We start from the raw sequence: 12,824 nt of genomic DNA, 5'->3' as shown, positions 1-12,824 counted from the left end.
AAAAGATAGAAAAATAAACAATAAATAAGTAACTTACATGATATGTAAAAGGCAATAGGTGCTTGGTACAAAAAAAAATGAAAAACATAATAAAGAGCTTGGGAATACGAGGAAGGGGGTGGAAAATTTGCAGCATTAAATAGAGTGGTCAGGGTAACCCTCACAGAGAAAGGAGTTAGCAAAGTTGACATCTGGTAGAAGAGCTTGCCAGCCCGAGGGAAGAGCGTGATCAAAGCTTTAAGGCAGAAGAATATCCCCAAGTTTGAGGAACAGAGAGAACAGTGTGACTGGAAGGAGAAGAAGATTAGTAAACAATAAACTCAGATAAATAATGAGAGCAAGGAGAAAAAAATATAGGACCTTACTACCCATTGTATGGCTTTTATCTCGAGGCAAAAGCATGACTCTGGATGCTATGTTGAAAACAGACTTTGGAAGTGAAAGAGCAGAAGCAAGGTGACCGGTTAGGTGGCTATTTTGATCATCCTGGCAATAAATTATGAGGGCTTGAACCAAGGGGGTAGATGGAGTTTGTAGTAAGTGGTGAGATACTGGATAAAGCACAGGGCAAGGAATTTTGACATCCATTTTTCTATTTTTAAAAGTTAATTCGTACTTTCACAAAAATTAGAAGAGAATACATCAAAATGTTAGTAGTATTTCTCTCTGTTTGATGAAGATATTGGTAATTTTGTGCTTCTGCATTTTCCAACTTGCCAGTCATGTGCTTGTATTATCTCTATAAAGCAAAAAATAATTTTTAAATATCCAGTTCATTGAACAGGCTCATAGTGCATAATAACTATGTTTTTGCCAAATTTTTAAGTCAACACTAATGTGGTTATATACATATGAAGTAAAGAGTGATAAACGGTAATGTTAGCAATATGGGGAGCGGTCAAAGAAGCAACAGATATTGTTTCCTGAATACAGAGTGGGGAACTCACTTTCCCATGAACATGCGGTAGCATTATTACCCAAGTTACTTTCCTGGCCTTATATGATTCTCTCCAGAATATGTCTGATGTCTAATTTTTTTAAATTGATAATAAGTGCAGTTCTAATCATAATAAATATAACTCTTATCCATCAGGAAAGTTTAAGTTATCCTTAGAACATACTCAGAGAAAACAAACAAGCTCAAAGTCTTAGAGATCTAAACAATAAAGATATATATTTCATATTCCATACACGTCCAATGCAGGTGGGTGAGGGCAGGGTCTCTAATAATTGTTGTCACTTAGGGGCACAGGCTGTTGAAGGCTCCATTTTGACGTGGTCTACCAGGATAAAATATGTTAACTTATGAACTAGTTCTTAAAGTGTCTGCCTCCAAATGATACACATTGCTTCTCTCATGACGTTGGCCAATGCAAGTCCTATGGCTACAAAAGGGTCAGAAAGTACAATCCTATGAAGTACTCAAAATAAGGAGAAAATTGGAATAAATGAACACCAATCTTTTTTTATTATTATTCTTCAGATTTGATCCTTGGCTATAAACTTCTCTTTCAAAGCACTGAAGATGATATGATGACACAGGTCAAGTTATCTACGATGTATATCATAATTACTCAAGAGCTAGCTTACTCAGTGCTTTAATCTGGGATTTATGATGGCAGTTGTTATCTCACAAAGGGATCTCTAAAGTGGGCTACCTACATACAAGATGTGAGGTAAGAGAAAAGAATATTAGGCTTCAATTCATATTCATTTCTACATAGAACAAATAAGAAAATTAAACTATACTAGTATTCAATATAAAAGTTTTCTAATATTTAATTCTAAACTTTACTAGTATTTAATATTTTAAAAACCCTAATTTATTCCTACATCAGATGGTCACATGACATGTATAGTCCACAATATGCTGAGACAGATTGGGAATTCCAAAAAGTGAGAGTTAAAAGAATTGTCTTAATTCATACATTTTACATATGTCAAGTTAAGTTGATTTAAGAATTGTTATAATCTAATTTTAACTATACTAACTCTCACAAAATACTCAATCACTTTGCAAGATGCCTAAAAGACCTTTGAAAATTGAAGATTGCAGAGCCTATCAGGAAGAAGATGGCAGAGTGACACTTCTATTCCTGGTACAAATTTGTCATCAGCTGCATACAATTGCTATCTAAAGAAACTGCCAAAATAAGATTTATGAAGAAGATTATTTCATATATAGATTGATAGCCACCAACATTAATGATAAACCTGCTCTAAGTGTATATTGTATTTGGTGTATGTTGGATCTTTGTGAGGTATCTTTAAGAGCTATCATTCAAAACAAGTACTGAAATAAATAAATCAGAATCATGTCTTTGAATCATTTATACATGATACTAAGTCAACACTTTCGTAAATATTGAAGCAGTCAGTAATGAAAATATTTAACATTTTCAATAATTTTCGGTAATATTGCTTTCACTAAAATATATTAATAGTTAATATATTATAATAAAGTTAACTTTCATGAGAGAAAAATGGGTTTTATTATTGATAAAAAATAAAAATTATTTAAAATATTGTTAATTTTATCTTTATCCTTTTACAATTTTTATTATGTATACTTTAGAGTGAGCATAAATATCAATAAAGAAATACATATATTTAAGGTGCATGCTCATTTGTTTTAACTGATGAGGTTTGTGATTAAATAACATGTCCAAAACAGGATTTCTGCTTTCTTCACCAAAACTCTTCCTCTCCTGGTCTTCATAACTCTGTCAAAATCTATCTAGTGGCTTAGGTCAAAATCCTTGCAATCATCCTTCAGTCGTCTCCTTCCTCACGCCTCTGTCAAGTCCATTAGCGAGTCCTCACATGTCTGCTTCCAAAGTATATCTTGAATGGTCATTTCTCTTCAAACTAAATCAAGGCACCACGCTCTCTCTTCTGGATCATTACTCAGCTTCCTAATGTGTCTCTTTATTCCACTTTTGCCCCACCAGTGCCTATCCCCCCAGAGCAGCCAATGGCTCTCCTAAAATGGCAATAAGATCCTGTCTATCTCCTGTCTCAAACTGGTCGTTGACACTTGTAAAATTTTGAAATGCTCTTGCCCACTCTTTAAACCTCCTCCCATACGACTCTCCTCTCCTGCTTTCTGTATGTATGAGGTACACAGCTATTTTTCTCTTCCTCAAACAGACTAAGCTCTTTTTGGTCGCCAGACGTTTGCACTAGCTGTTCACTCTGTTTGGAACACTCATCTCCCAGATCTTTCCGTGGCTGATTCCTTCTCAACGTTGATGTCTCTGCTCCTAATTCAGCTCTTTAGCGTATGTGGCCTTCCCTGACCACCGTATCTTACAGGTCGCCATCTGCTGCCCCAGCTGCACTCTGTACCAAATTACCTATCACTATGGCATTTGAGGCCTACAAAATCTGTGCTGCCATGTCCCCAGCCTCCCCTCCTTCCCTTCAGTTGCTCTGCTTCATCCCCACCAGCTTCCTTCCTGTTTCTTAACTAGCTGAAGAAAGCTCTAACGTGGTTTCACTTGCTCTGTCCTCAGCAGGAATGTTCTTCCAGATATGTGCAAGGCTCATTTCCTCAGTTGATTCTGGTCTCTGCTCAGTTCATCTCATCAGAGATATCTGCCCTGATCGTCCAATCAAAAGATCCTCTCTTCCCTCTGCCTCACTTTACTTTCTAGCTATTTAGCTCTTCAGGGCACTTGTATACATTTTAAATCTATCATTTGTTTGATATATAAGCTGGAATATAAGCTCCAATAGGTTAGGGGCTTTGTTTTCTCCCCCCACTGTAATTCTAGCCTTTTGAACAATGCTTGATACTGTATTATTGTAATTTAAAAAACATATTCCATACTGAGGCTCATTTGATGTTTGTCTATAAAACAATCGTTATTGTTGTTTTTTGTAATTATATTCTAAGTTAATTTCTAGAGGTCAGATGTTTGTATGCACATGCTGTGTGTTGATGAATATTGCCCAGTTGATACCTAGAAAGTCTGTAGCAGTTTACACACGCACCAGCTGTGCCTCCCCTCATTTCTGCACATTCCTACCTACATTGGATTTTGTGAATCTTTTCAATATCTGTGAATTAAGAGATAATTAAGAGTGATTTATTGCTTTATTTGCATTTGTTGTTAGTAAATTTGAAAAATTTTTATATGATTCTGGCATGTGAACTGCCTTTTATATCTTTTTCTCATTTTAAAATTTTATGTTCATCCTTCTTTATTGTTATTCAGTAATTCTTCATATACTTAAGATATTTACATTCTGTCTACTGTCCAGATTGTGAATACTTTCCTAGTTTGTAGTTCGTCTTTCATCCACGTTTATGTATTTTGGGTTTTTTTCAATAAGGAAGTTTTCTATTTCATAAGTTCAACTTTTTCACTTTTTTAAGTCCCTAGCTTAATATTATCCTATGTTTTCTTTGAGTATTTTGACTGTTAATGTTATAACTTTTTATATTTTCTCTCTATATTTAATTTATGTTAGCAGTAATGGAATTCAAATTAGTTTGGTTTTACTTTTTAAAAATGGTTGATCAGTTTTCCTCATAATATACCAACATCATGACAATCATAATAATAGTTAAGATTTAGTGCAAGATTTCTATGGGCCAGTCATTTTGCTAAATATTTTATATACAATATCTCAATTAATCTTCACATCAACATTCAGGATTATGATGAAGTCTCTTTTTCTTAAGAGAGGAACTGAGCAAGTGTTTAATGTTATAAATTGACCATGGAATCACCGCTCATTGGTAACAGCCAGGAGGCACAGTCCTGAGCTTATAACCCTTTGCTTCATATCAACAGGGCAATTTAATAAGTGCTTGAGCACCACATTAAGAGTATCATGCTGCCTGTTATCACTGTGGTTGTGAATTGGCAGCCTTCAATCCAGTACTCCAGAACCTTACATGACTTCATGTCAGCCCTTCTCAAATTCCCTCAAACCTCCCTTCTCCAAAAATCTCTTGCCGTGGAGTCATCCCTACAGGATGGGTGAGACCTGCTTCCACTGCCTGCACTGACGCAAGAGGCAGAAAGAGGATGAAGCGCGTGTTTCCTTGCCCTTAAAACAAGAGACACCAAGATATTGGAAATAAGTGCTTAGAAAAAGATATTCAAAAGAAAACTAGAGTGGTAATATTATTTTCTAACAAAATAGAACTTAACGAAAAAATCATACAGAAGAAAGGATGATAGTAATAGCATAAGAAGATATAACCCTCATTAACATAAGCACATGCAACATCTCAACCTCAAAAATATGATGAAATGACAGAAATGAGGAGTGAACTAGATAAATGAACAACCGTGAAGGATATTTTGCATGACCTTCTCAGAAAATGATGGGTAAAGCAGATTAAAAATAAGCAGTGAGAGCAAAATCTCAACAAAACAATTAAAAACTCAAGTCTTTGGTATATAGAGAGAGATGTTATACCAAACAACACAATGTATGCTTTTTTTGAGCATATATGAAATATTTCCAAAATAGAACATTTCACAGTGTAAAGGAAGCCTCAAATCAATCCCAAAGAAACAATATAATACAGATTATTATTCTCTAACAACATACAATAAAATTACTAATTAAAAGCAAAAAGATAGTTGAGGGAAACCTATGTTGTCATAAAATAAATAGCATTGGATTTAAAAGGAATAGATTGTACTTTGAGCTGAGTGATAAACACTAAATAGCAAAATTCATGAAAAACAGTCAAAGAAGTATTTAGAGAAAAAATATAGTTTTAAACACATTTATCAAAAAGCAAAAGATGTTTTAAAATGACTGCCGATACAATCTAGGAAGCTAGAAAAGGACCAAGGGAGCAGACAGAGAAACAAGAAAAGAAAATGCTGAAGATCAGGTCAGAAATCAGTGGAAGAAGCAAAACAACAGAGAATATTAATAAAGTCAAATTTTAAATTCCCTCCAAAACATTCCACGTCAGTAGTTCTTTCAGAAAAATTCTGCTAAATTTTAAGGAAGAGTTTAAAACCTTTTTGTTTTTTTTTGCAAGTTAACTCAGAAAATAGAAAACAACAAAATCTATTTAGCTCATTTTAGGAAGTTAGTGTTATCTTGAATCTAACCAGATGAGTCTATTAGCTCATTTCAATTATGATTAAACACAAAAAATAAATATTATGTCAAATTCCTACATTGTATTTTGAAAATGTATATATAATATGAAAAGATTCTTCAGCTCAAAAAATCTTTAAAGGTAATTTACATTAACAGACTAAAAAAAGCAATGCACATTATTATCTTCATCAATGATGAAAAAGTATTGATTAAGTTCAATACCTATTTATTATGAAAACACCTAGAAAGCAAGGAATAGATGAAAACTTCCTTAACTTAGTGAAGGTTAAATTCCAATTTTAGAGCACTACACTTAATGGAGGAATATTAGATGCATTTTCTTTATGATTAGGAACAAGACAAGGATTTCCATTACTACTTAACATAGTACTGGAGGTCCTGGTCTATAGGTAAGAAAAACTTAAAGGTAAGAAAAAATGGACAGTTGTAAAACTTAGCAGGGAAGAGACACAACTCTTGATATTTTCTAACAACATCAATATCTATTTAAAGTCAACCAATGAAATTAAAAAGATAAACTATTAGAATAAAGAAGAAAGGTCATTGTACTGCTGATAATAGTTACTTGTATTTCTCCACTTCAGAGATAACCAATGAGAAAATGGAAGAGATACACCAGTCGATATAGCAATCTTTATATGTATATATATATACACCCATGTGTATGTGTGCGCATTCTAGGAACTAGTCTAGGATACACAAGATCTCTATGGAGACTTTGCATTAAACTTTGATACATGATTTGGACGATGAGTTTTTTTGTTTTTTGTTGTTTTTGTTGTTTGTTTTTAGTGAGAGAGAAACTACGCTCATGGATGGGAAGACCTTACTATTTACAACATTGAGGTTATAATTTAAAACATTTCTACATTAAAATTCCAGTTCAGCAAAGTTTCATTTGCAATTGTACTAAATATTTAAATAAGAAATAACACCAAATTTACACATCTTTCAAAGAATAGAGAAAGACTCCACTCAAGAACTTCCATAAGTTCAATATAACTCAATACAAAACCTGGCTAGAACACTACAAGAAATAAAAAATATAAGCCAATGTCATTCACTAAAAGACATAAAAAATCCTAGCATAAAAAATTAATAAACCAAATTTAGTGTTATATGGACAAATTGGTTTTATTCCACAAGTAAAAGGTTTAACATTTAAAAAATCAATGTAAAAAACATCATATAATCATCACAAAACTTACAGAAACAACATTTTATAAGGTAAACATACTTTCACATTTTTTAAAAAAAAATTTTAGAAAACTAGAAATGTCTTTAACCTAAAGCAAACATTATATTTAACAACGAATACTTGAAACTTTCTCTGTGCGGTTGTGAATGAGACACAGACGTCCCTTATCATAACTCCTATTCAATATCATCCTAGAAGTACTAGCCAGTCCTTTAACTGAAGAAAGAAAAAAGTATAATCATTAGAAAGAAGAAATAAGATCCATCAATATTCACAGAAAACATGAATGTGTACATAACAAATCCAAAATAATGGAATGAAAAAGTCAAATAACTAAGAATAAATCTGAAAAAGTGCAAGAATTCCACAAAAGAATTATAAAATGTTATCGATAGAAATGAAAAGAGATCTGTATAACTAGATAGCTATACCAGGTTCATGGATCAGAAAACTTAATTTAAGATGATGCCAGTTCTCTCCAAACCAATGCACTGCTGATCAAAATGACAAAAGGACTTTTGTGGAAGTTGATAAGTAAATTCTAAAATATATATGAAAATTCAAACGGGAAACTTAAAGGAGAATAATAATCAAAACCTATTCTACAAGAGTAGTTCCAAAATTTGGCTGCATGTTATAATCATCAAGGAGATTTTTAAACACATGATGGTGATTTCCTATTGCTTACATAGTGAAATCCTTATCTCTTAAGGAGAGACCCAGGCATCTATATTTTTAATACATCCCAGGTGTTTCCAATGTGCAACCAAGTTTGAGAACCACAGCTTGGTAGCATATTATTGTATTAAATATAATATAAGTTATATATTGTTGCCAACCTGAATTTAGATGGAGTGAAATTGGTATAAGGATAGCAAGTAGGTGAATGGAACATAATAGAAGCTGTGGAAAGAGACGTAGACGTGTATGGACACTGTTCGTGACTAATGTAACACAGTAGGAAAAAGGCAGTTTTTCAATAAATGTGACTGCACCAATTGGCTCCATAGAAGAAAAAACAAACATTGATCTCAGCTTCATACCATATACAAGAAAATTGATGCCAAGTTGATTGCAGATCTGAAGGAGAGAGTCAATAAATGGCATCTCCAGAAGATAATATAGAATATCTTCATGAACTTACGGTAAAGAAAAATTTCTTTGACAACACAGAAAAAGGAAAATAATTATAAATTGACTACACTAACAATAAAATTAAAAACTTCCATTCATCAAAAGACACCATTTAAAAAGTGAAACGTCAAGCTATTGTCTGAGAGAGGACATTTGCAACACAGATAACTGACAAAGGGTCAGTATCTCTTTTATATAGACAGATAGACAGACAGATAGATAGATAGATAGATATGTCCAATACATATAAATTTCATCCAGTCAATGATAAAAATTTATAAAATCCAATAGAAAAATAAGCAAGAGAAATGAACAACCTTTTCATAAAATAGCCTCTCCAAAAGACCAATAAACATAAGAAAAGATTTTCAGTCTCATTAGTCACCAGGGAGTTGTAAACTAAAACCATGAGCTATCACTATACTCTTACAAGAATAACTAAAATTAAGAAGATTGATAATATCAAGTGTTGTCAAGGATAAGGATTAATCAGAACTCTCATATACTGCTGGTGGGATTGTAAATTGGTATAACTACTTAGGAAAATTGTTTTTTATTAGCTACTAAGGTTTAACACACACATATGACTTGGCAATTCCACTTATTTACATACCCAACTGAATAAATATACAAATGAACATGCATGTATAAGAATGTTCACGACGTTAGTGGTAACACCTCCTAACTGGAAATAATCTGAAAGCCCATTAGCAGTAGAGTGGATAAATAAATTATGGTATATTAATGCAATGGAATATTATACCCACTGAAATAAACTATATAGAACAGCATGGACTATTTTACAAAGATAATGTTGAATATGTATGCCAACCAGAAAAGAATACATTCTATACTTTTCTAGTTTATAAGTGGACAAAAGTCATAATAATAAGGGTTACCTTTGGCAAGGATAGTGGATAATGCTTGAGAAAGGGCACAAGATGAGACTTCTAGAATACTTGCAATTTTCTATTTCTTGACCAGGGTGGTGGTTACATGAATATGCTTATTTTGTGAAAATTCGTCAGAGTGTACACTTTTTTTTCTCTTAATTGAAGTATGACGTACTTGTAAAGTATTAAGGAATGAAGATGGTCTGAACACATGGAGACACATTCTGTGTTCTTTTGTAAGATAATATAAAAATGTTAATTCTTCCCAAATTAATCCATAAAATCAGCATAATCCAATACAAATTCCAGTTGGGTTTCTGAAGTAAGTAATTGATTTCTTTAAAAACGTATTTGAAAGGTCTGTGAATAGCTACATCAACTTGGAAAAAAAAGAGTGGAAAACAAGAGATTGGTCTATACATGAACTACGTATTAAGAGTTATTCTGGAGAAAAAATTACAAAAATAGCATGATTTTGACACAACTGAGAAAAAATAAACTACAGAACTAGAAGAGATTTTTCAGAGACAGATTAATCCAGATGTGAGCATATAACATGATCTAAAGGCAGCAACACAAATCAATGGAGAAAGGGTGCTAGCTCAGTAAATGATACTGGGAAGTCAGGTTTACTATATGGAAAAAAACTGATCCTCCAAATGGATTAAAAACTAAAAGTGAAATATAAAACTGGAAAGTTGATATAAAATAATTCAGGAAAATATCTTTGCAACCTGGACATATGGAAAGTCTTCTTAGACAAAGCCTCAGAAGCACAAACGACGAGACAAGAAATTATTTGGAGCTGGCTTAAGAGCACAGAGACATTTCATCATACTGTATACATGGAAAAACATGGTCTCATTCCAAATAACCAGTTACAAATGAATTAAACCAAACCCTATACTAAACTGATAATAGCCTGCACCAATTCATCGCCTGCAGGTTTGTGTGTGTATGTACCTATGAACCAAGTCTGACATTTGTCAACCTTTGTTTTATTTTATAATATGATAGCTAATACATTCTTTTTCTATGAATGGGACAGATTTGCCTACCAACAGTTCTTTGAGTTATTTTCCCAGAAGTTTGTCTGGACCTGATTTGACTACTGCCTCAATTCTACCACTCTTGCAAGCAGAAATATATATTTGCCTAGAAACTGACTTTGTCTGGCCTGCTTAAAAGATTGCCTGCTTAAAACTAACAGCTTAAAGATTCTAGGGTATATCTCATAGGCTTTAATGTTCTTTTACCAAATTAACATGGTAAGCACATCTAAGCACGTTAGCTTCAATCATTCAATAAATAATTCAATAAATTCAGTAATCTTAATTGAACTCTGGCTTATCAATATAGATTCTTAAAAATTATCCTGTCATTAGTAGACATTAATTTCTATACCTTCAAACAAGAATGTCATTATTTAAGGAATTAAGAGTTAGGCCACTACAGAAAGAGCGAGAGAAGCGGTGACATGAGCAACATTTAGAAGTGGTTTAAGAGTTTGGCAAATTTTTCTTTCTGAACACTGTGCTTTTAATAGTTGCTTTTGTGTTACAAAAACTAAATTTTATCTTTTATATTCTAGAAACATAAATACGGATAACTTTTAGTCTTGATTACAACCAATTTCAAAGGAAAGGCAGAAATAATTTGCCTTTTTTGTTGAACCATTTGAAAGCCTACGGAAAGCTCAAGAAGCTTCACTTAATTCCTTGTCCCCATCCACCCCAGAGTCCAAACTAGTTGGTCCCTTCTCCAACGCTACTGGGTCTTGACCATGCGTCAGTTAGTTACTGTCTCTCTTTTACAATGACCTTTCAGAACTCATTTAGTCTTTATTAAAATCTCCTCCTCCAATTCCTACAAGCACTTTCTAGCCAGCCAAGAGACAAGAGGGTGCTTACCTTCAAAATAAATGCCTGACTGGATTTCGAGAACCCTGGGGAGGGTCCTGAGGTCAAGGGCGTGGATGAATTCTTCCAGCGACAATGCCATTGCTCTGACTTGGATGGTGTGCAGACTTGGTACTTACAGAGGATTAGGGCTTCTAGGTGTCACTGGTCTGCAGTTGCAGTCCCTGTTCATCATTCCTCCCTCAAGCAGGCAGGGATGTCACACTAAAGCCCAACTGCAGTGGAGTAGCTGGAGTAGCCTATGTAGAGAGATCAGAGGGGAGGAGGGAGGAGGCAGGAGACAAAAGGTGTTACAGCTTTTTGTTCTCATTGTGGCTTCATTTCCTTCTGACACAGAAGTAGAACAGGATGGGGGTGGGGTGAGCATGTCTGAACACACACTATCAAAAAACTGAGACGTGATAAGCAGCTCGCTCTGTCTGTTGCTGGTCCAGGTGTGCATCTGCAGCAGGGACAAGTCTGTTTGGGGTCAGAGTTACTTGTGACTTGTCGACCAGAGAAGAACAGGAGTACAGGACTGAAGTCTCATCTTAAAAATGGCACCACGTTAATTATCTCTTTACTTCATTTCTAAAGTTTAGCTTTGGGCCTTATTTGCATATACTCAGTGCATTTATATTAAATTTGGTTATGAAAGTGCTTTGTGTCAGCTCTTTTCAGAAATCTGATACTCTGGAGAGAGGATCGAAACCACTTTTTATTCTTCCACATTAAAAATTTTGCTGCATCTTAAAGGAGGGTGGGGGAAGGGAGTAATATGCAAAGCGATACAGTAAATTAATTCAGTAAGTTAATATGAGTTCTGTAATCACCACCCTATAGTGAAAGTATCTAAATCTGTTGTTAGGAAGCTTGGGTTTCTTGGGTTTAGCTCTGATTTTGATTTACACATGACTTCAGCCTTGTCTTCTCTGTTCCTCATTTGTTTCATTTATTACATGGAAAAAAAGTAGAAGGAGTCAAATTGTACAATTTCCTCCAAAGCCCACCTTCTACAATTCTGACTCTGTGGTCCAAATTTAGGGAAGAAAAATGCCCAAAGTCAAAGGAGGCAAGAGATGCCTCATGAAAACACATCTCTTAAAAACATTCCTCTCTCGATTCTTTGTGTTTGGCTGAAACAATGTTTTAGAGCCAGAGTATATAACTGAAGGTGACATTTTGTACTGTTTTTAGGGGCGAATAAAGGAAGACTGGTTGGTATAGAAACAGGTGAAAGATGCTGAGAAGCTGCACATTCTCCTTATAAATTGGACTCCAGGCTCCCTGTCTAGGAATTGTTTAGCGTCGGGCTGCAGAGAGCTTAGCCAGGTGGAGAGGGTCAGGGCGCCTCTCACCTCCACCATTTCCTTCAGGGAAATGACCTAGGAATAAACATACTGCTTGATTTTGATAGAGCTTACAAAACTCTTTCAGCTGTTGCAGTCCTTTCGACACTTACAGTAATCTGCCTGCCTTCATTGCTTTCTTTACAAAACTAGAATTTATGGGGTCACGTCAATAGTTTTTTCACCAGTAGCTTTTACCTTCCCACTTGCAAATTTTTTTGCCCCCAAATCTCCCAAATTTAAATAGTCT

The 12,824-nt window shown here is 34.2% G+C and overlaps 1 protein-coding gene across 1 annotated transcript in view; it reads right to left on the bottom strand.

Moving 5' to 3' along the window:
• Positions 1-11,369, bottom strand: part of THEMIS (thymocyte selection associated) — a 169,027-nt gene extending 157,658 nt beyond the window's left edge. Inside the window, exon 1 of the mRNA XM_046676938.1 lies at positions 11,238-11,369. Coding sequence (XP_046532894.1) covers positions 11,238-11,328 — 91 coding nt within the window. The 5' untranslated portion in view covers positions 11,329-11,369. The remainder of the gene's footprint in view (positions 1-11,237) is intronic.
• Positions 11,370-12,824: the final 1,455 nt, after the last annotated feature.

The sequence above is a fragment of the Equus quagga genome, chromosome 11 (assembly GCF_021613505.1).
Source record: "Equus quagga isolate Etosha38 chromosome 11, UCLA_HA_Equagga_1.0, whole genome shotgun sequence".
In the NCBI taxonomy this organism is placed as follows: domain Eukaryota; kingdom Metazoa; phylum Chordata; class Mammalia; order Perissodactyla; family Equidae; genus Equus; species Equus quagga.
This window is presented reverse-complemented; position numbering and strand designations above follow the sequence as displayed.